At 32.6% G+C, this 25110-nt stretch overlaps 1 protein-coding gene across 1 annotated transcript; it reads right to left on the bottom strand.

Annotated features, from left to right (window-relative positions):
- Window positions 1–458: 458 nt before the first annotated feature.
- On the bottom strand, window positions 459–2400 carry LOC130936166 (NAC domain-containing protein 46-like). The gene is made up of 3 exons (XM_057866190.1): window positions 2072–2400; window positions 1693–1973; window positions 459–1572 (listed from the first exon to the last, which is right to left on the bottom strand). Exons 1-3 carry the CDS (start codon window positions 2256–2258, stop codon window positions 847–849), a joined length of 1194 nt encoding a protein of 397 aa, XP_057722173.1. The 5' UTR covers window positions 2259–2400; the 3' UTR covers window positions 459–846.
- Between the last annotated feature and the right edge of the window lie 22710 nt (window positions 2401–25110).

Below are 25110 nucleotides of genomic sequence, written 5' to 3' on the forward strand. Positions count from 1 at the left end.
ATTATATATAATAACTGATTTAATAACCTATTACTAATTGCTCGTACCATTTCTCAAATCCAAATTTGCAAAGGAAATAATAACAGTAGTGGTGGGAGGCACTAGCTAGCAGCTAAGCAACTAGAACATTTTATTCACAAGTTGAGAGAAAAATAATGCATCAATTTTCTTAGGAATTAATGCTTCCCATTCTTGGTGGGGTGCCACATAGATATATATATTCGAACAGCATAAAATAAATATAAATATATTGCTGCAGCAAGAATGGAACGGCTCAAAATTAAAATGAGTCTGCCAAGATTAATATTTTGCAATTAAAAGAATATATAGAGGAACAAATAATTGATATAATAATAAATAATAATTGTAGTAATAATTCTCCAAAGGCATCAAACGAAATTTCTGAGGAGTATACAAGAGTCATGAGTTGAACCTTGAACAAAAAAAAAAAACAATAGTAAAGAAAAGAATAAAACAAACACACTAATATAACAAAAGAATATATAGATTTACATGATTTCACCAGGTCCTTGTCCTCGATATAACCTATGATGGAAAAACCTAACACTTAAGAAAAAAAAGAGTCATGGATATCATAAATCTATACAGTATATATGTGTATCCAATAACCTTTAGTTTCCTCCTTAATCCTACAATGATATATGTATATATGATAATAACAATAATAATAATATATAAATAATTAATCAGTATAGAAGCCTGATTTTAAAAAAAGAAAAACCAGCAACATAGTATATAGGTAAATCACTATATGCATGATGATACTTATATGAATATGAATTAAAAAAACACGGATAGGATTGGAAACTTGATGTTGATGAATTTTCAGTAGGTATCCCACAAGCATTCCAAATCTGAAAGAGGTGCAACTGATGAAGAAGGACCTTCAAGATCCTCGTACAATGTTTTATTATTATGCTGCTGCTTCGAAACCACCGATGACGTGTCATTGGTGGTTCTGTCGTTGCTCAGCCCCGTGTCTTGCGAAACGCTCACCACTGACTGGTTGCCGGAGGAGAATTGCTCCACCTTGCACTCGCCGCCGCCTCCTCCTCCTCCGTTGCTATAGTTCTTTGATGCGATTGCTCTTAGTAGAATATCATCTTGATGATGGTGGTGGACCTCATCATAATAGCTTGGCCACGAGCTATTATGGTAATTGTTATTTGATGATGATGATGAGAACAAGTTGAGATGATTTTGGAGTCTGATTTGATGAGATGATGATGAAGAAGAGAGTGTGGTGTTGAAATTTGGAATCTGGTAGTTGGTGATGGGAATTTGGTGGCTTGTGTTGTGTTCTTCGGGCTTGATATTGAGAATCTGATGTGATGATGAGAAGGAGGGGAAATAATAGCCGTCGGATTTTGTTGTATCGAGAGGAGTAGGGTGAGGGTCCATGAGAGGTGGGAGTGTGGAACAATCTAGAAGATCATCGCCTATTGAGTTGATCCTCAAAAGGCCAGGAATTATTGATGATGATGATGATGGGGTAGTAGTCTTCTTTACATCTGTGTTCTTGTGAAAAACCCTCGACACAACCCATTCATCCTACAACAAGAAAAAACAAATAGAAATAAAATTAAGAAGGACCAAACATGAAAGGAACTCCAAAACCAACATAGAAGAAATAAAGGCACTTTTGTAAAAGGTGATAATAATATATATGACCTTTGCAGCCTTGGGGAGGTTATAATTGGCAAATTTGCCTTCCAATCTGAACTCATGCATGACCCAATTGGTCTTTTCACCCTTGGGAGCTCTACCTCGGTAGAAAACAAGCGTTTTCTTCATCCCAACGAGATTCCCTTTCCCTTTGAAAATCTCTTTGTCTTTTCCGGTTGCCTTCCAGTAACCGGAATCCGTTGCTCTATTGGTCCTCATCCCCGTCGGGTATTTCCTGTCCTTCTGACAAAAGAAGTACCACTCCTTCTCTCCCATCTTTGCTTTTTCTGCACACCAAATAATAATGAAAATAATCACTCATAACTCATAACTCATAACTAACTAACTGCTCATGTACGGACATAATATTACTACTACTTCTTACTTGGTAAATCCCAGGGTTCGGATTTGTTCAAATCGGCTTCACCTATGGCAGTTGCACTGAAGCTGCTGTTCATGACCTTCTCGGTGAGGTAATAAGTGATGATTTCTTCATCTGTTGGGTGGAATCTGAAACCTGGTGGCAAATCCAGCGGCTCCTCGCCTTTGTTAACTACGACAGGCTCTTCCATCTAACACAATCAAACTAGATATCTTTTGAATTCAACGAGTTTTAAACGGCGATATATATAGTGGAATAGAGAAATTGGGGTTATATTAGGATCGGAAAGCGAAGAAGAAGAAGAATTGGAGAGGTTTTAAGAAAGTGGAAAGAAAGGAGGATGGTGTGCTTAAATAGAGAGAGCGTTTACACGCGCTGTGAGAGATGAGAATCGTGGTATGCAAGGCACTTCCTCAAGAAGCCTACAATTGCTGTTTTCGTTTTTCTTCTTCTCTCTCTTCAAATTTTTATTTTCATTTAATTAATTTAAAAAATACGTGTATTTTTCTCATTCTATGACGTATGTCCTATCTTTGGTGGTTTCCTCGCTACATCTACCCTCACCCCCAAGGTGAGAAAAGAAATGGTAAAAACGGGTGCTTTCAATGCTTTTTGTGGACCCTCATCCTTTCTATTTCTAATTTCTATAGGCTCCACCAATTGTTTTTATTATATTTATATTGAAAAAAAATTAACAAACTTTATCGGCTAGCTAGAGCCTTCAACCTAACATTTAATTTAATTTCCACATTTTCATTATCAACTGCACACTAAAAATTAATTATTAATTAAAGATTATATATAGTAATGCATTTAATATTTGTCAGTATCTTGCATGTATGTTACCGTCAACCGTATCTATCTATATATCCAACTCAGAATTTCACCGTACTCTCTGTTCTAATGAAATAGTCTTTGTTCAACAAGGTTGAATAGTAGTAGAAGTGGAATAATAATTACAAGGAGATGAAAAATTAAAGCAAAATGCATTGTGAACAACTCTGCTTATTATTTTCTTTCTTTGTAAAAATAAATAATTATTAATTAAGGAGAGAATTTCTCTACTACAATTTTAGAAGATGTTGCTAGTTCCACTTCTACTACTGGAGCCTCTAGAGGTGGTGGTGGCTTAGGGTGTGTTTGGCAAACACGTTGATGAAAAAAGAAGTGCGTTTGAGCTTCTTGAAAGTTTTACTTTTATGTTTGGCAATTTTTTTCTTTCTAAACGCAGAAACGATTCTGCCTCTAAACCCACGTTAAGAAGAAGCTAAAATTTATAATTTTTGCGTTTCACGTTCATGGTTGCTGATTACCTTTAGAAAATTAGGTGAAAATTTTTTTTCTTTTTTACCAACCTTACCCTTTATTTTCTTCTATAAGAAGGATATATACCAATAACTATAAGCTTCACTGTGTAGTTCTTTCTACTTTTTTATAGTTTTTTCTTCCATTTTTTTCCATCAAGATCGTTCATATTTGTTTCAATCACTAGTAAATTGAATATTTTAATTTTTTTATTATTTTTAGTACTCATTTTCATATTTTAATTTTTAGTGTTATGATTTATGATGTTATGTTTTTATCTGAGTTTTTTTTATCATTTTCTATACTATTTTTTATATGTATATTTTTTATGAAATTTTTTTTATTTTTGTTTGACTTTGTTTATATGATTTTTTATTTATTTTATTGTATTTTTTTATTCATATGACAAATATTGTTGATTTTTTTTATTTTTTATAGTGCTATAATTTTTTCAGGTATTTTATTAATTTTTATGATTTTTTTATTATTTTTTGTTCATATGTATTCTTTTTTTTCTATCTTTTACTACATTGTATTTATATTGTGTATGAAATTTTTTTTATTTATTTTTTTCATATGTATTTTATTTAGTTTTTATTGTATTTTTTGTTCATATGATATATGTAGTTGATTTTATAAAATTTTTATTATTTTTTTCTATTTTTTGATGTACTCTATCTTTGTTTTATATTAATTTTTTTATTTTTTATTTTGACTTTGTAAAATTTGTAATTGTAATTAATATATACTACGTTTATTATCCAAATTTTGTATAATATAAACTATGATTCTATAAAAAAGGACAAAATAAATAAAAAATTAATTATAAGTAACAATAGAGCCATAAATAATGAAAATTTATAATTCAAAATAATACTAAATTAAAGAGTACGGATAATATTAGAAAAAGTATAGAATATTTTTTTTTTGTTTAATATTATAAAATTTATAGTACTCTCTTTCATAATTTTTTTTGTTATATTTATTTATTTATATAATAAATACTTTTTATATTATTTTTGTTAGGTTCTGTTTTTGCATGTATATAAAAAAAATAAATTGATGTCTCTTTTAGTAATTTTTCATCTAAAAGTAATTTTAAATAGTATAATCCAAACAACATTTATTTTGCTATAATCAATTTTAATACAAATATTGTCAAATATAAATCACGTTAACCTAAACTTACTTTTTATCAAAATCAATTTTGTAAAATTAATTTTATACAAACTCACTTTTACAAACTGAAATTCAAATACACACTTAATCTAATTTGGTTTTGTATACAAACACTATAGCAGCTTTAGGTGGGTGGTGGTTGTTTCAGTTGGTAGCTGGCTTGGATCAGCTACTGCTTCATATTTATTTATATTTAATTATTTATATTTTATATATAGGTTCACATTTGCTTAGCTTCGAATTCCTAACCTCATTGAAAAAATAGGCCACATTATTAATCATCATGAGTGTCTACCTAGATCTTTCTATATTTTAATATTGTAATTTATAATTATAGTATATGATTTAGTACTATATTAAGTACCAGCAATTCTTGGCTGATTTTTTTTATATTGGAACAAATTGTGTGATGTGTTTCAATATTTTAGTGTATGCAAATTTTAAAAGACATAAAACGTCAATGACATTTTGTATGTAAAAATAATTTTTAAAAAATATATATTTTTTACAAAACGGTAGAACCGTTTTTGTATGGAATAATTTCTTTTAAATTGAAAATAGAAAAATATTATTGACGTTTTGATGTTTTTTATTTTTTTTAATTAAAAAAATTAAAAACAGCGGTGACATTTTGTATATTCCCACAACGATCTTAAATACAATATTTTAGACATTTTGATGGATTACACCAATATAAACCCAATATTAAAAAAAAATTTCGCAATTTTTTTTGGAAAATTATTACATTGAAAAGTTAATTTATCCAAATAAACAACTATGTTAAAAATCAAAAGTGATGGAATGGAGATTGAATTTTAAAAATATTTATATACACTAAAAATAATATATATTAATTTCATTATTATATATTAAGTATTGATATTCATATATATTATTTTATATTTTAATGGATATTTTATATAAATAATTAATTAATAATTTATTATTTGGATTAGTTATTTTGTGTTTAAGACACGTTTAAAAAGTATAATAATAAGAATTTTAAATTTTAGATATTTAATATATTAAAATATAAAAAAATTTTAATAATTTTTAATAAATTATTTTTATATAATTTTTTTAAATATGATTTTAAAATATATGTTAACAACACCTTAATTTTTTTAGAGTTTTAATATTTTATATTCTAAAGGTATTGATTAAGTATATCATAAAAAAGTATTTTAATATTTTTGATATATTTAATACATTAGAGATATAAAAAAATTTATTTTTGTAATAAATAATATTAAAATAATTTTTATAATATATTTAACTAATACTTTTAGACCCCATATGGTAACAAACTTTATTTTTTATACACAGTTAAGTTTTGGAATATGTTCGCAACAGTTTCCCAGAAAAATAGAGAGGATAAAAGTCATTAGAAGAATCAGTAATTAAAGAGGGGGTGAATTTTTCAATAGCCTTCCATTTTTAGCTGGCAGGCACATTGGGATATAGATCCTGCTTTTTTAAAGTTATATTATCATTTAAAAAAAATACGCTATCAAATTATTAATTATCGTTGGATTAAAATAGTAAAATTTAAAATAATAAATGTTATAAATTTAAAATAATTAAAGTATTATTTTATTAGCATTGTTACTTTAAAAAAAATTTCAGATATATATAGATTTTATAAAATATATATTAAAATATAAAATTTATTTACAAATTACACAACGTATATTTATATATAAATACACTATAACTAATTTAACCACGAATCTTTAATATTCACGTAATATATTTATAAACAAATTAAAATATGAAATGAAATGTGACATTTTCTTTCCTAATTACTCCAAAGTTAATCAAGTTTGACAACTGTTTTCCTACAATCCGTAAATTAAAAATTGTATAAAATCTAACAACTGTATCCCTCATTCCTATGAAAATAATGATATCCTTGAAAATAACATACCAACGGAGAATAGAATGTACATATGTCAGAAGAAGAAGAAGGTAAAACACTAAAGCATGCATATATTTTATAATTTGATGATGAAAATCAAAATAAAAATAGATACAATTTGATATCCGCATATATAGATGGTTCCATATAAAATAATTTATTCTCAAAAGGTATATTATAAATGTGATACTACTAAATCAATCTACCCATCAAAGCATGCATATATGGATTAAATCAAAATCAAAACAAGGATATATAACTGAAAATAGCATAGCGAAGAGGGATGGTACTTCCATGTGTCAAAAGAAGGTAAAATTAAACATGCGTATACCTTTACCAATTTGGTGAAAGTAAAATATGGTAAAAAGATGTTTGCCCTTTTGATGTTCCAACTAGACTTGAATAATGTATAAAATTAGCAGGTAAAATAATAAATCAACAAGTAGGAGAATTAATGAATCTGTCTCACTCTCGTTATTAAATGAAATGATTTGTTGATGGCCAAAATTAAAAAAAAAAATTACTAGCTATACTACCTTTTTAAATAATATATATTCAATTTATCACATTTATTGTTATCGAATTTGAATGACAAACATGGTAAAAAGTTATTTTTGTTATGGTAAAAACACACGTTAAAAGCATGCATGTGTAAATATTAAAATTAAATTGTAATAATAAAAAAATTGTTAGGCACCGATAGCTGAATAATTTGTTGGTTTCGGAGAAAGCAATATATTTAATTTCACCACATGTGTTGTACATACGAAGATGGGAAAGGGTTGAAATATATGACACTATCCTTGCAACTTCGTTGAAATTTCTAAACCAAATTTGCAACTAGCTAGATACTTAAAAAAAATTATTATACTCAATTTTGGTATTGGGTATGTATAGGGAGATTAATACATATATGGACCGAAATATGCCAGCGAATAGCCACAGTAGTATTAGTAGGCTGAATTAAACCGAAAGAAAAGTGTACCATTAATATGAACAAAGAGAGATCAACAATCATAAAAGCCTCACTTTTAGTGGGCATTAAGAAGGTAATTATGGCTAATTAATCACCCGTAACCACGGAAAATAAGGTCAACATGATTACTGCTGCTACTTTCTAATTTGCCTTTGGTGAGCCGTAGCTGCCGTCGTTAATTTATTGCGCTTTTTTTCTTCGGGTAATTAAAGTTAGTAATACACTACTTCTAATTAATTAAAGAATAATATTTCAAATAAGTTTTAAAAAAATTAGTTGGACATTTTAGTTTTAATAAATTAATTACTGAAAGATTTAATTAATATGTGTTCTAACAACATAAGTTAAAGTTATTATTTAACCAAGTTTTTATAAAAAAGATACAAAATTAAATTTTCAATGTATTTGTTGTGTATCTATTAAAATTTAAATTTAAAACATTTTTATTAATAACAACTTTAACATGTGCCTTAGTTAAATCATTTAATAAAAATATAAAAAACAAATTTAAGAATCTTTTTAAAATATTCCAATCAATCCTTTTACAATTTACATAGACAGATAATTTAATGTCATGGCTGATTACTCTCTGAAATAAAATTTTCGAGATTAGTTTAATAAATACTTTTAGAACATTATATTTTTTTTTTAATTGAAACCATATATAGATATTTTCTTAGCAGAAGTAATTATGTTCAAATTGGAAAAGACTACTTGAGCGAGGAAAAAAAATGTTTTTCAACTTTTAACACAAATGTATAGGGATATATAGCGCTTGAATTTTGGTTAAGGTAGCACAATATTTGGGGAAAAAATTTTATATAAAAGAAATTAAAACATTATTTACTAAAATATTTTTTCCTTTTTATGCTGTTGCATCAGAATCACCTTGGTCTACTTGATTTTGGAATAAATCCAAGGTTCTTAAAATCAAACTAATAAAACTAGAGATTCAATGATTTAAAAGTATAACCGAAATTTAATTTGAGTTGAATTAGAAATAATAAAATAATATATTCATGTATATAATATATATTTTTAAAAAGATATTTTTTTAGGTTTTATTATTTTAAATAAATTAATTACTAAACAATGAATTAATTGACCAATTTTTTTTCTTTTTTTTTTTATAGATTCACTGACAACTAATTTTTATTGTGAATTAGAACCGGTTTAATAGTTGATTTTTAGTTAATACAATCGAATTGACCAGTTCAATCTCAATGTTCAGACCAATGAATAAATCAGATTACACAATTTCGATTTTATTTGGGCTAAAATCACCTAAACCTAGTCCAATTTGAGGCCTAATCCAATTTAAGGCTAAATCGTTGAAGGTGTGGTTTGCAGTGGATGAAGATATATCTAAGTGTGATTGAAGCTCTTAAGAATTCTCCCACCCCTCCAAAGAAAATGCTTTGATAACATCTATACTAAATATAGCCCAAAAAATTGAATAATTTATAATTAGCAGTGAAACTTTCATCACCCGATGCACTTGGACATGTATACTAAACATAATTCTCTTCACTTTTTTAATAAAAACAAGTAGTTTTCGATTCGTGCAAGGTGTAACCTTAAGCTCAAAGTCTTCAAAGAAAATATTGGAAAGAAAAATTCTCTAAATGATATTCTAATTGGCACTAAACAACAGTAATTGTGCTGACTCCATAAACCTTGACAGCAGACTAGCAGAGATAGAACTTCATTAAAAACCCTAATGGAGCACTCAAGAGTGGTTATATATCTAGGGCGAAAGATTATAGTTGTTGTTAGTAATCCACCTTTATTCTTATTTGATTGGAATTATTATATTTGTTTACTATAATTGAATATGACATTTATAGCTAAATTACTAAAATGGTATTCAAAAAATTATATCATCAATAAATATAACCGTTAAATATATAAGCAAAGAAGCTCTTTGAATGTTTTAAAAATTTGATAAAAATAGTCAATAATATTATATTTTTCATAAATAATGAAAATAATTTTTATATTTAACAAATAATTTATTTATTTGATTTAATTTTTATGATGGCATTTGAATAATTATTTAAAAGGTGTATACAAATAATTAAAACAAAATCTATTTTCTATAATTTTTTACTTTTTAAAAAAATCGGTTACAATAATTATTTTTAAAAAAATATTTAATATAAAATTACTAAATTTTAAAGATAAAAAAATCTTATTTTTTTTAACAATAATTAAAAAAATACATCAAAATCTAATTTTTAAATTTTTTTAAAATATATATTTAATATTTAATTATTTTTATCACGTTTGAAAATTTTTTAAAAATTTATTTATTATTTTTGTTAAAAAGGTGAATTTTCAAATATTATTTTTATAGTTTACGCTTATTTCAATTTTCAACTGTCTTTGTGTCTCTTTCCTCGTAAATCTAGGACTGAAACCAAACTAACCTAAAACACTAGGTAGTAAATTTTATTAGTTAAAAGTGTGAACTTAATTAATTAAAGATTAACTAGAAGGTACTTCTAAGCATTGAATATAAGAAAAAAAAAGTTTTTTTTCAATATAATAGTAAAATTATTTGTTTTTACGTACGCCTTTTTTGTTTTTAACAAGTGTCTTTAAATCTATTAATTAAAACGAAACAAGAAGGCGAGAATACACTTTGGAATTGTAATAACGAGAGCTAAATAAAAAAAAGTGAAACATTACGGCGCCGACATTGAAAACTAAGCTAGTTGTATTAGTACTAGTACTAGTATTTGGTTAAGGAAACAGTTCCAATCGAAACACTACGATTTGCCCTTGTTCGTATTACGTTGTTGAATATTGTTCTGCTGCTGCACTTGCATAGGAAGTTGCGTTATTTCCATTTCTTTATTATGCTAATTCAACTAGAATAACCGACTATTGACGCTTGGTACTAATTAACATTTATTTATTGTTACTAATTCATATTAGTAGTACTAGTTAGTTCTACATCTATACATATATATATATTACCAATTTAATGTATGATCCAAGTTCGTTACTACATATTTTACAGCCACGTGACATGTGTTGACAATATGGGAGATGAATGTGGGATGAGCTGGAAAAATCATTAGTTGAAGGTGTTTTGATTAATACGTGTTTGATTTTGATGATGATTTTTAATTCGTGTCCAAATGGAGAGATTAATTAAGAAAGTTATTAGTGAATGAAGTGCAAGTATTAATGTGTGTGAATGTGGACCCCAATATGCCACATAACCCTCCTTTCCGAATTTTGCGAGAAAACAATATTTATTATTCAAAAAACCCCACCACTCGATACGGAATAAATTCCGCTGAAGCATGCTTTATTTTATTCAGTGCCGATTTTGATTGGCATTTCCTGCTGGCGCTGTTACCAATTTAATTTATTGGATTTTACTATTTTATTTAGCGGAGGTTTTATAAAATTGAGGGAGAGAGAGAGAGAGAGAGAGAGAGAAATATCACGTTCACCATTAAATTCAAACAAAATACTAATAATATGTAAAAATTAAGAGTAAAAATCCTTTCCGTTTTCTAATTATTTTTCTGAAGGAGACATGGATATATTACCTGATACATTAATGTGTGATCTATTGTTAATTGATGTCAGGAATTAGATTGACTAAATACAAAAGTGAGTGGAGATTTATCTGTACTTTTACAATTTTTAGAGCCAGGGTATAATGTTTTATTAAAAAAATAATTAGGGACCCAAACAGATTTTTAATTTTTTATAATATTTTTCAATTCGATAAATTAAAAACAAATTTTGTCACATATCTAGATTTTATTTAAAAAAAATTTATTATTCAATAAATTATTACATATATAAAATAAAATTTTAAATTAATTAATTACTGAATTATGATAATGAGTGCAATAGTAATAGTTGAATTTCATTGATGTACGTATATACTTAACGTAAAAATATTTATGCAGATAATTAATCGGGTATTAGAATTTAATTTTAATATAATGTTTACTTACAATAGTTTAATTTTATGCATATATTTAATTATGTAATTCTACATTAATAAAAATAATTATTTTTTTATATTAATTATGTAAATGATCATACAAAAAAATTAGATGTTATTAAACGATTGTATAATTAAATTGTTTAGAATCAGTGTATTTAAATTATATTCGTAAATACTATTACATTAATAAAATGTATTTTCTCAATTTATATTTTAAAATAATTTTATCAATTCATAATAATAAGTAAACTCGTGAATACTATCCACTCTTTTATAAATTAAGAGTCAGGGAGTAATGTTGATACGCTACAAATATTTGGAACTTTATCTAATAACATAATAATAAATTGATAATGGAATATAAAATTCCAAAACGTGTGGACCCCTTCTCCTAAGTTTCCGAACGTGCTTTCTCGAATACTATATTGGTTGGTTTATATAATGATAAAATAAGAAAATTAGATTGGAATGGAAGGCTTGAGAAACTCTCTCTTACACTATGTTTGGATCAATGGAAATTAGAAGGAAAGAAAACTGAAGGAAGGAAAATTGAAGGAAAATGGAATTTTCCCTTGATTGGATCAGCACAGAAATTGGATGGAAAAGGAAAATAGTAACGTAGGGCCCACATCCAAATTTTCTTTCCCAACTTGCGAAGAAAACTGCTGAGAGTTTTAAAGTAAAAGTAAAATTACTAACATGCCCATTATTAAAATTAAAAACAAAATTTATAATATTTAATAAAAATAAAAAATAAATTTAAAAAATATTATTGTTTATAATAATAATACATTAAAATTCTAAAAAATAATTAGAAACACTTTTTTTATTAAAAAAATAATTTAAATATATTAGTATATTATAATTTACATATAATATATATAAGGGTATTAATGTAATTTTATACTTTATGATTTTCTTTCTTCTCACTTTTCTTTCCATCCAAACAAAAGAAAATTTTCTCTCTATTTTCTTTCCATCCATTTTCTCTTAAACCAAACAACATACAAATAACTCTACTTTTCTTTCTATTTTCTTTCCACTCATTTTCTTTCCTCTCATTTTCTTTCCTTCCATTTTCTTTCTTCTATCCAAACAAAGCCTTACTAATAACTTGCCCCTAAAACTGTTTGACTTTTGCAAAACGAAACTCAACCGCAAAAGCAAAACGAAGAAAGCAATCTCCAAAGCCCCTCACAAACCCCAAGCCGGTGACGTTTTCTGACGCCATGTAGTTATGGATAATCGTGCCATACTTTCTTCCAAACTAACATATAGCCATATAGGACCATAAGCGACTAAGCGTAATAATATTAAAGGGCAAATGCTCCATATAAATTATAGTTTGGAAAATTTTATATGATTCTACTAAAGAAATAATCTTTACAAGGTTTTATTAAGAAGATATTTTTATATAATTCGAATTAGTATAATTCAAGTTATACATTTGAATTACATTGATTCGAATTACACATACGCACATAAGGGTGATTCGAATTATACATACAGTTATTCAGATTAATTCGAATCAAGGTATAATTCGAATATACTGTTTCGAATTATGAATGGCCAGGCGTATATAAATATGATGTGAACGTGAATTCCTCTCATTAGAGTGACAAAATGGCTAGTGAGAAGAGTTTTGTAGTGTTGGTGCATTACAGAGGATCAATTAAGAGAAAAATACGATTTGGTGTGAAGTTCACTGATAAGAATTCTCTCAGTATTTTTATGAGACCTACGACGAGATATGATGACTTCGTGAATTCTATACTATAAAAACTTGGGCTGCAAGCCGTGAAACGGGTTCAGAAGTTATTCTATCGCATTCCGATCTCAGTGCTGCGAGAAGACGTGAAGTACGATTGTTTCACCATAAGGAGTGATGAGGATTTGCAGTACCTCTTCTATTGTCGTCGGCAGTTTCTCGAGGTCAGGACACCTCAACTGTTGGCAAAGTTGGTTGATGTGGTATCTAGCTCGAGTGGTTCAAACCGGAATACCTACACTATAGGTACGGTAGCCGGTTCTAACTCGAAACCTATTGGTGCATCTTCGTCCGTCCCTGTGAATGAACCTCCGGACGAACCTTTCGCCTCCCCGTCGTTCGCTGTTGATCTTAATTGTAGTGGAGGCGGAGAGGTTGGTATCGTGGATAGGGTGCCTGATGCGTGAGCATCTTCCCTATCTTTTTCTAGTGAATTTGCATTTAATTTATTGAGTTTAATCAAGAATTAATTATCTTTTAGTCACTATGGATGTTACTTTGAGTCGTGTGAAATTCTGTTTATTTTAGGTAGCATTTGGCTGGATTTGATGGAGTTTTCCGCAAAAAAAGAGAAGAAGGCGAATGATGCTGTCAACCCTGACCTCTCTGCACTCAAACCTGAATAACTCGAGTTATAGAGGTCCAATGGACGTGATTCTAGTGGCCTTGGAAAGCTAACTTCCAGAGCTTTCCAACAATATATAATAGTCTACACTTCTCTCCCACCAATTCAGCCAAGGCTCAAGTTAGGTGCAAGACAGCATCAACAACACGCAATAATGAGCGTGACTCCAAGTAAGGCGCACTAAAACTTGAGTTAGGCGCATGCCACATTGATTTTGCTTCACTCAAGTAGGGCGCAGCAACACAAGCCTTGTAGCTCCAATCACTGCATACCTCAAGTAAGGCGTGGCTTGATGTCAAGTTAGGTGTGCCTCCTTACGAAGTAAGTGGTCCCCATTCATCAATTGAAGACGCGCGGATTGCTTTAATTAATTCTGATTTAAACTTTATTTTTATTTAAAAATAGGAAAATATATTATTTAGTTTAAAAAATATATAATTTAAATTTATTAGGATTAGATATAAAAGGAAAAAGAAACTTCTCTTCTAAAAGAATCCACCTCATTCTGTAAATTAAAGTTTACCTGAATCCTAGTTTTTCTCTCTGAACCATGAGCAACTAAACCTCCACTGTTAAGGTTAGGAGCTCTGTCTATCGTATGGATTGATTCTATTGTTTTTCTATTTTAATTCATGTACTGATTTATATTTCAAGAATTGTTTTCGTTCTTTATTTTATGAAATTGGGTGGAACGGAAGTATGACTATCTTTCTAATTGAGTTCTTGTATAACTTGGAAAAGCTCTTTACTTGAATAACAGTTTGAAAACATATTCTCCTAAATTTCAAATTATCTGGATTTAACGGGATACGCGACATATAATCCTCTTATATTTGGGTAATTAGAATTTCTGTGCCATATAACTAGAATTGAACTTCACCCTCTAATTGGAATTAATTGACCAAGAAATTAGCGGTTGATGAGAGTTAGAGGAGACTAAAAAGGTCTAAGTCATTAGGATTTAGTCATATATAGTTGCCATCAATTAAATCTTGCATGATTAAAATAGTTAGTAAGAAAAGTCAATTAGGAAAATAGATAACTTTGAAGTCTTTACTGTCTCTCCATATATTATTTCTAACTTATTTACTGTCTGTCTTTTGATATTCTGAATTTACTGTTAATGCTTTTGAACACTCTAAACATCATTTTCTATCTGTCTGACTAAGCCAATCACTCAATCATATTGCTTGATCCATCAATTTTCGTGGGATCGACCCTCACTCACCTGAAGTATTACTTGGTACAACCCAGTACACTTGCCGATTAGTTTGTGGATATAAATTTCGCACCAAATTTTTGGCACCATTATCAGAGACTGATTATGATTGACAACTACTAGTTGTTTGATTGCTTAAATTAGATAATTTTTACTTTAATTAATTTTTTTAATATTATTCAGTTTTAATTTTTTTTTAATTTTTTTCCTTTCTTTCTTCTCATTCACTCCCCCCTGTTTTCTTTTTATTTCCTTTTACCTTCGTTTCCTTTTTAATTTTTATTTCACTTTCGTTCTGTTTATTTCATTATTTTTTTCTATTTTATTAGTTTTATTTGATCCATTTTTTTCTCAAACTTTCTTTCGTCTTTTTTTTATTTATTTTATTTTATTTCATTTTTGTTTTTCTTTTTTATTTATTCATTTTTTTATTTTTATTTTTTTATTTTATTAGTCTTATTTAAATTTCAACTTTTACTCTTAAAATTTTACTCAATTATTTTTTTATTATTTTTAAAATTAAGTTTGGTGTTATTTTAATTTACCTTTTTATATTTTTTATAAAAAAAATAAAAAATAAAAATATTTCAAAAGTTTTAATTTTTTTATTTATTTAGTTGCTTTATTTTATTTCTTTTACAGAGGTTATCTCATTGGGAATTTTCTACACTCTGACATAGAGATTCTCACTTTTCTTTGTTTTCTGTTTGTTTATGAGTAGGAACAAAGACAAGGGACCTCTTTTAGACTTTGATCATGAACCCGAAAGGACTTTCAGGTGGCGTTTGCAACAAGCAAGACTTTACAAGGCTGCAGAATTCACTATGGATCACAATAATGCTGTTAATGCCAATGTGACAAATCCGGATGGAAATGAACAATCTAGGAGAGTGCTTGGCTCTTACACTGCTCCTACTGCAGATCTTTATGGAAAAAGCATTGTGGTGCCTCCTATAGCTGCAAACAACTTTGAATTGAAGCCACAGCTAGTCACTTTGGTGCAACAAAACTGTCAATATCATGGACTCTCTCAGGAAGATCCCAATCAGTTTATCTCTAATTTTCTACAGATTTGTGATACTGTGAAAAACTAATGGGGTGAATCCTGAGGTGTACAAACTCATACTCTTCCCATTTGCCTTGAAGGACAGAGCAAAGCTGTGGCTAGATTTTCAGCCTAAGAAAAGTTTGGATACTTGGGACAAGGTTGTTACTGGGTTTCTTACTAAATTTTTCCCACCAAAAAAGCTGACTAAGCTTAGGGTGGAGGTTCAGACCTTCAGGCAGAAAGATGGTGAAACTCTTTATGAAGCTTGAGAGAGATACAAGCTACTGACTAGGCAATGCCATACCAGACATGTTCTCCAAATGGACCCAACTAGATATCTTTTATGAAGGCTTGGGTGAGATGTCCAAGATGTGCTTAGATAATTATGCAGGTGGTTCATTGCACATGAAGAAGACACGGAGGAGACTATTGAGCTTATTGAGTTGGCTGCTAGCAACCAATATTTATACTCATCTAACAGGAATCTTGTGAACTCTGAGACTCCTCAGAAAAAAGGTGTTATGGAAGTAGAAGCTCTTAATACTATCCTTGCTCAGAATAAAATTTTGAGTCAGTAGATGAATTTAATTACTCAACAGTTGAGTGGAATGCAAGTTTCAGCTATCAACACCCAAAATCCACCTCAAGAGGTCCCTTATGACATGATAGGTAATTTTGTGCAAAATGATAATTATGATTATGCTCAATCCTCTTCTGAACAGGTAAATTACATGGAGAATGGTCCTAGAAACCCCAATAATAATCCATACTCTAAAACATACAATCAGGGATGGAGAAATCACCTAAATTTTGAGTGGAGGAACTAACCTCATAGATCTCAGAATTTCAACAATGATTCTCAGGGCGGTTTCCAACAGAACAATCATAATAACCACCAATTTTAGTCTCATCAACAACAACCACCTCAGCAAGCAAATTCTCCACCCTAACAAGATTCTAATTGGGAGATAATGAAAAATTTTATGCAGGAAATCAGAGCTTCAATTAGAAATTTAGAGGTGTAAATAGGCCAACTAAGCAAGCAAATACTTGAGAGGTCCTCAAATACATTTTCGGGTGATATAGTGGTGAATTCAAGAGAGGAATGCAAGGCTATCACCTTAATAAGTGGACAAGTAGCAAGTATGGAAGCACAAGTTAATGAGAGCCAGTTGAAAAAGAAGCTCCAGAAGAGAAGAAGGAAGAAGTAGAGCACGCCCCTCCAAAGCGTGCGGACAACCCATTCCCGAATTCTCTTGACACTTATCCTACATTGCCAAAGGCTCCTGAATACAAGTCTAAAATGCCATATCCTCAGAGACTTTAAAAAGAGACCAAGGACAAGCAGTTTTCAAAGTTCTTGAAAGTCTTCAGAAAGCTGCAAATCAATATTCATTTTGCTGAGGTTTTGGAGCAAATGCCTCTCTATGTCAAGTTCATGAAGGAGCTGTTGTCAAAGAAGAAGCCTTTAAGGGGAGATGAGACAGTGGTCCTGACTAAGGAATGTAGTGCCATAATTCAGAATAACTTGCCAAGGAAGATGCCAGATCCAGGGAGCTTTCAAATTCCATACACCATTGGGAGCACAACCTTTGAGAAAGCATTATGTGATCTGGGAGCAAGCATCAATTTAATGCCCTTGTCTATGATGAAAAAGCTGCAAATCCAAGAGGCACAACCCACAAGGATAGCATTACAGATGGCAGACAAATCTATGAAGCCTACATACAGATTAGTGGAGAATATCTTGGTCAAAGTGGGTAAGTTCTTCCTCCTAGCAGATTTTGTGATTCTTGACACAGGGAAGGATGAGAATGCCTCTATAATTCTAGAAAGACCACTCCTAGCCACTGGAAGAGCTCTGATTGATGTGGAAGAAGATGAATTAGTGCTTAGAGTGTATAATGAGCAACTAGTCTTTCATGTCTTTAAAGATATACATTCAGCAGGTGAAGAAGAGAGGTGCATGCAGATTGAACTTATTGATCCAAACCTTCAAGAACCCATTGATAATGCATAGCAGAATCTGCAGCTCAAACCTCCTTTGGTGACAATCAATAAAATTTCTCCTGACATCAAACATAAATTTGGTGTCGGGAATGCATCATTGGTGGACGAAATTGTGATCTCTGTTCTAATTATTTTGAGATGAAGGCTTCTAAGGGGCAGCAGCTGAATTCACAACTCCGTTCAACTAACCAGCAAGTGTACTGGGTCGTCCAAGTAATAAACCTTACGTGAGTAAGGGTCGATCCCACAGAGATTGTTGGTATGAAGCAAGCTATAGTCACCTTGTAAATCTCAGTTAGGCAGATTAAAATTGTTTATGGTTTCGGAAATTAATAATAAGAAGAAATAATAAAAGGGATAGAATACTTATGTAGATTCATTGGTAGGAATTTCAGATAAGCATATAGAGATGCTGTATGGCTCAAGGACGCCTGCTTTCCCACTGCTTCTACTCAATCCTTCTTACTCCTTTCCATGGCAAGCTTTGTATAGGGGTTCACCATCAGCGGTGGCTACTTTCAATCCTCTCGGGAAAATATCCTATGCGGCTGTCACTCGCACAGCTAATCATCTGGAGGCATCACCCATGGTTGATGGCTACATCCCATCCTCGCAGTGAAAACTAATGCTCACGCATTCTGTCACAGTACGGCTAATCACTGGTTGGTTCCCGCGCCTACTGGAATAGAATCCCTTGATTCTTTTGCATCTGTCACTAACGCCCAGCACTTGCAAGTTTGAAGCACGTCACAGTCATTCATTACCGGAATCCTACTCGGAATACCACAGACAAGGTTAGACTTTCCGGATTCCCAGGATCCTACTCGGAATACCACAGACAAGGTGAGACTTTCCGGATCCTCATAAATGCCGCCATCTATCTAGCTTATACCACAAAGATTCTGTTGGGGAATCTAAGAGATACTCGTTCAAGCTTGGTTGCATGTAGAACGGAAGTGGTTGTCAATCACGCGCGTTCTTCAGTGAGAATGATAATGAGGGTTATCTAACTCATCACCTTCATCATGTTCTTGGGTACGAATGAATATCTTGGAATAAGAATAAAAGAGGAATTGAATAAAAGAAAATAGAACTTCATTAATACTTGAGGTACAGCAGAGCTCCACACCCTTAATCTATGGTGTGCAGAAACTCCGCCGTTGAAAATACATAAGTGAAAGAGGTTCAGGCATGGCCGAATGGCCAGCCCCCTAAAACGTGATCAATAGCCTCTTAGGATGAAGAATAAAATAAAACTGAGACCAAAGATGTCTAATACAATAATAAATCATCCTATTTATAATAAACTAGCTCCTAGGGTTTACATGAGTAAGTAATTGATGCATAAATCCACTTCCGGGGCCCACTTGGTGTATGCTTGGGCTGAGCTTGATCAATACACGAGCTAAGGCTTCTCTTGGAGTTGAACTCCGAGTTATGACGTGTTTTGGGCGTTCAACTCCGGATCATGACGTTTTTCTGGCGTTTAACTCCAGACAGCAGCATGTACTTGGCGTTCAACGCCAAGTTACGTCGTCAATTTCCGAATAAAGTATGGACTATTATATATTGCTGGAAAGCCCTGGATGTCTACTTTCCAACGCCGTTGAGAGCGTGCCAATTGGAGTTCTGTAGCTCCAGAAAATCCATTTCGAGTGCAGGGAAGTCAGAATCCAACAGCATCAGCAGTCCTTTTGTCAGCCTTTTTCAAAGTTTTGCTCAAATCCCTCAATTTCAGTCAGAATTTACTTGAAATCACAGAAAAACACACAAACTCATAGTAAAGTCCAGAAATGTGAATTTAACATAAAAACTAATGAAAACATCCCTAAAAGTAGCTTGAACTTACTAAAAATTACCTAAAAACAATGCCAAAAAGCGTATAAATTATCCGCTCATCACAACACCAAACTTAAATTGTTGCTTGTCCCCAAGCAACTGAAAATCAAATAGGATAAAAAGAAGAGAATATACTATAAATTCCAAAATATCAATGAATATTAATTATAATTAGATGAGCGGGACTTGTAGCTTTTTGCTTCTGAACAGTTTTGGCATCTCACTTTTTCCTTTGAAGTTTAGAATGATTGGCTTCTCTAGGAACTTAGAATTTTGGATAGTGTTATTGACTTTCCTAGTTAAGCATGTTGATTCTTGAACACAGCTACTTATGAGTCTTGGCTGTGGCCCTAAGCATTTTGTTTTCCAGTATTACCACCGGATACACAAATGCCACAGACACATAACTGGGTGAACCTTTTCAGATTGTGACTTAGCTTTGCTAGAGTCCCCAGTTATAGGTGTCCAGAGCTCTTAAGCACACTCTTTTTGCTTTGGATCACGACTTTAACCACTCAGTCTCAAGCTTTTCACTTGGACCTTCATGACACAAGCACATGGTTAGGGACAGCTTGATTTAGCCGCTTAGGCCTGGATTTAATTTCCTTGGGCCCTCCTATCCATTGATGCTCAAAGCCTTGGATCCTTTTTACCCTTACCTTTTGGTTTTAAGGGCTATTGGCTTTTTCTACTGCTCCTTCTTTTTCTATATACTCTTTTTAGCCCCCTTTTTTTTTCGCCATTTTTTTTCTCTTTTTTTTTCGCAAGCTTTTGCTATTGACTGGTTTTTCTTGCTTCAAGAATCAATTTCATGATTTTTCAGATCCTCAATAACATTTCTCTTTGTTCATCATTCTTTCAAGAGCCAACAATTTTAACATTCATAAACAACAAGATCAAAAGACATATGCACTGTTCAAGCATTCATTCAGAAAACAAAAAGTATTGTCACCACATCAATATAATTAAATTAAATTCAAGGATAAATTCGAAATTCATGTACTTCTTGTTCTTTTGAATTAAAACATTTTTCTTTTAAGAGAGGTGAAGGATTAATGGAAGTTATTCATAGCTTTAAGGCATGGTTACATACTAATGATCATGAAATAAAGACACAAAATATAGATAAACACAATATTAAAAACCGAAAAACAGAAAGAAATAAAGAACAAAGAATGAATCCACCTTTAGTGGCGTCTTCTTCTTGAAGGACCAATGATGTTCTTCAACTCTTCTATGTCCCTTCCTTGCCTTTGTTGCTCCTCCCTTATTGCTCTTTGATCTTCTCTTATTTCTTGGAGAATGATGGAGTGCTCATGATGTTCCACCCTTAGTTGTTCAACATTATGGCTCAAATCTTCTAAGGAGCTGTTGAGTTGCTCCTAATAGTTGTTGGGAGGAAAGTGCATTCCTTGAGGCATTTGTTGATGATGAACTTCCTCATGTTCTTCTTGAGGGCCGTGAGGAACTTCTCTTGTTTGCTCCATCCTTTTCTTGGTGATGGGCTTGTCTTCTTCAATGGAGACATCTCCATCTATGATGACTCCAGCTGAGTAACATAGATGGCATATAAGGTGGGGGAAGGCTAGCCGTGCCATGTGTGAAGGCTTGTCAGCTATTTTGTAGAGTTCATTGGAGATGACTTCATGAACTTCCACTTCCTCTCCAATCATGATGCTATGAATCATGATGGCCCGATCCACAGTAACTTCAGATCGGTTGCTTGTAGGAATGATGGATCTTTGGATGAACTCCAACCATCCTCTAGCTACAGGCTTGAGGTCCAGTCTTCTTAGTTGGACTGGCTTGCCTTTGGAGTCTGTTCTCCATTGGGCGCCTTCCACACAAATGTCCATTAGGACTTGGTCCAACCTTTGATTAAAGTTGACCCTTCTTGTGTAGGGGCGTTCATCACCTTGCATCATGGGTAAGTGAAACGCCAACCTCACATTTTCCGGACTGAAATCTAAGTATTTCCCCCGAACCATTGTGAGATAGTTCTTTGGATTCGGGTTCATACTTTGATCATGGTTCCTAGTGATCCATGCATTAGCATAGAACTCTTGAACCATCAATATTCCAACTTGTTGCATGGGGTTGGTTATGACTTCCCAACCTCTTCTTTGAACTTCATGCCGGATTTCCGGATACTCATTCTTTTTGAGCTTGAAAGGGACCTCAGGATCACCTTCTTCTTTGCCACAACATCATAGAAGTGGTCTTGATGGCTCTTGGAGATGAATCTTTCCATCTCCCATGACTCGGAGGTGGAGGCTTTTGCCTTTCCTTTCCCTTTTTTAGAGGATACTCCGGCCTTAGGTGCCATTGATGGTAATGGAAAAACAAAAAGCTTATGCTTTTACCACACCAAACTTAAAATTTTGCTCGTCCTCGAGCAAGAAAGAAAAGAAAAGTAGAAGAAGAAGAAGAGAATATGGTGAAGAGGGAGAGAAGTAGGTTCGGCTATGTGGGAGAAGAAGGGGTTTGTGTTGTGTGAAAATGAAGAAGAATGGGAGGTTATTTATAGGGAGAGGGAGGGTGGGAGTTCGGCCATTTTGGGTGGGAAGGGGTGGGAAATTGAATTTGAATTTTATGAGGGTAGGTGGGGTTTATGGGGAAGGGGAGGTTGATGTGAATGGTGAATGGGGTAATTGGGAAGAGGACTTGAGGTGATTGGTGAAGGTTTTTGGGAATTGTGATATGGGGAAGAGTGGAATGAGAATTGGATTAGGAGAGTGTGATTAGGATTAAAAGGTAAGGTGGGAATATGTTAGGTGGGGATCCTGTGGGGTCCACAGATCCTGAGGTGAGGATCCTGTGGGGTCCACAGATCCTGAGGTGAAAACAAATACCATTCCTTCACCATATAGGCATGTAAATTGCCTTCATGCATCATTCTGGCGTTCAAACGCCCATTGGTGCATGTTCTGGGCGTTCAACGCCCATGTAATGCATGTTTCTGGCGTTGAACGCCAGTTTCATGCTTGTTCCTGGCGTTCAGCGCCAGTTTGTCCTCTCTGTGCACCATCCTGGCGTTTAACGCCAGGTTGTTGCTTGTTTTGGGCGTTCAGCGCCAGAATGGTGCTCTGTTCTGGCGTTGAACGCCGGCCAGATGCGCCTTACTGGCGTTGAACGCCAGTCTGCGCTACCTCCAGGGTGAAAATTTTTTTCTTCTGTTTTTGACTCTGTTTTTAAATTTTTTTTTTTTATTTTTTTCGTGACTTCTCATGATCATGTACCTAATAAAACACAAAAATAACCAAGAAACAAAATAAAATAAAATTAGATAAATAAAATTGGGTTGCCTCCCAACAAGCGCTTCTTTAATGTCAATAGCTTGACAGTGGCTCTCATGGAGCCACATGGTGATCAGGTCAATGTTGTGTAGTCCCAACACCAAACTTAGAGTTTGGTTGTGGCCTCACAACACCAAACTTAGAGTTTGACTGTGTGGGCTCTTCTTGACTCTGAACTGAGAGAAGCTCTTCATGCTTACTCTCTTTTGTCACAGAGGGATGGCCATGTGCCTGAAACACAAGGTAGTCCCCATTCAATTGAAGGACTAACCCTCCTCTGCTGACATCTATCACAGCTTCTGCTGTGGCTAGGAAAGGTCTTCCAAGGATGATGCATTCATCATCTTCCTTCCTAGTGTCTAGGATTATGAAATCAGTAGGGATGTAAAGGCCTTCAACCTTTACTAGCACGTCCTCTACTATTCCATAGGCTTGTCTTACTGACTTGTCAGCCAGTTGTACTGAGAACAAGGCAGGTTGTACCTCAATGATCCCCAGCTTCTCCATTACAGAGAGTGGCATAAGATTTATCCCTGACCCAAGATCACATAGAGCTTTTTCAAAGCTCATGGTGCCAATGGTGCAAGGTATTAAGAACTTGCCAGGATCTTGCTTCTTTTGAGGTAGAGTTTTCTGAATCCAAGTATCCAGTTCATTAATGAGCAAAGGAGGTTCACTTTCCCAAGTCTCATTACCAAACAGCTCGGCATTCAGTTTCATGATAGCTCTTAAGTATTGAGCGACTTGCTCTCCAGTCACATCTTCATTCTCTTCAGAGGATGAATACTCTTCAGAGCTCATGAATGGCAGAAGGAGATTTAAAGGAATCTCTATGGTCTCTAGATGAGCCTCAGATTCCTCTGGATCCTTAATAGGAAACTCCTTCTTGGTTGAGGAACGTCCCAGGAGGTCTTTCTTACTAGGATTTTCATCCTCCTCCTCCCTAGTGCATTCGGCCACTTTGATTAAATCAATGGCCTTGCATTCTCCTTTTGGATTCTCTTCTGTGTTGCTTGGGAGAATACTGGGAGGAGTTTCAATAACTTTCTTACTCAGCTGGCCCACTTGTGCCTCTAGATTTCTAATGGAGGATCTTGTTTCATTCATGAAACTGAAAGTGGCCTTTGACAGATCAGAGACTATATTGGCTAAATTAGAAGTGTTTTGTTCAGAATTCTTTGTCTGTTGCTGAGAAGATGATGGATATGGCTTGCTATTGCTCAGCCTATTGCGTCCACCATTGTTAAAACCTTGTTGAGGTTTTTGTTGATCCTTCCATGAGAAATTTGGATGATTTCTCCATGATGAGTTATAGGTGTTTCCATAAGGTTCACCCATGTAATTAACCTCTGCCATGGCAGGGTTCTCAGGATCATAAGCTTCTTCAGAAGCTGCCTCTCTAGTACTGTTGGATGCATGTTGCAATCCATTCAGATTTTGAAAGATTATGTTGACCTGTTGAGTCAACATTTTGTTCTGAGCCATTATGGCATTCAGAACATCAATTTCAAGAACTCCTTTCTTCTGAGGTACCCCATTGTTCACAGAATTCCTCTCAGAAGTGTACATGAACTGGTTATTTGCAACCATGTCAATGAGTTCTTGAGCCTCTTCAGGCGTTTTCTTCAGGTGAATAGATCCACCTGCAGAATGGTCCAATGACATTTTCGAAAATTCAGAGAGGCCATAATAGAATATATCTAATATGGTCCATTCTGAGAACATGTCAGATGGACATCTCTTGGTCAGCTGCTTGTATCTTTCCCAAGCTTCATAGAGGGATTCACCATCTTTTTGTTTGAAGGTTTGAACATCCACTCTCAGCTTGCTCAGCTTTGAGGAGGAAAGAATTTATCTAAGAAGGCAGTGACAGCTTATCCCAG

Source organism: Arachis stenosperma, chromosome 6, assembly GCF_014773155.1.
Source record: "Arachis stenosperma cultivar V10309 chromosome 6, arast.V10309.gnm1.PFL2, whole genome shotgun sequence".
Taxonomy (NCBI): Eukaryota; Viridiplantae; Streptophyta; class Magnoliopsida; order Fabales; family Fabaceae; genus Arachis; species Arachis stenosperma.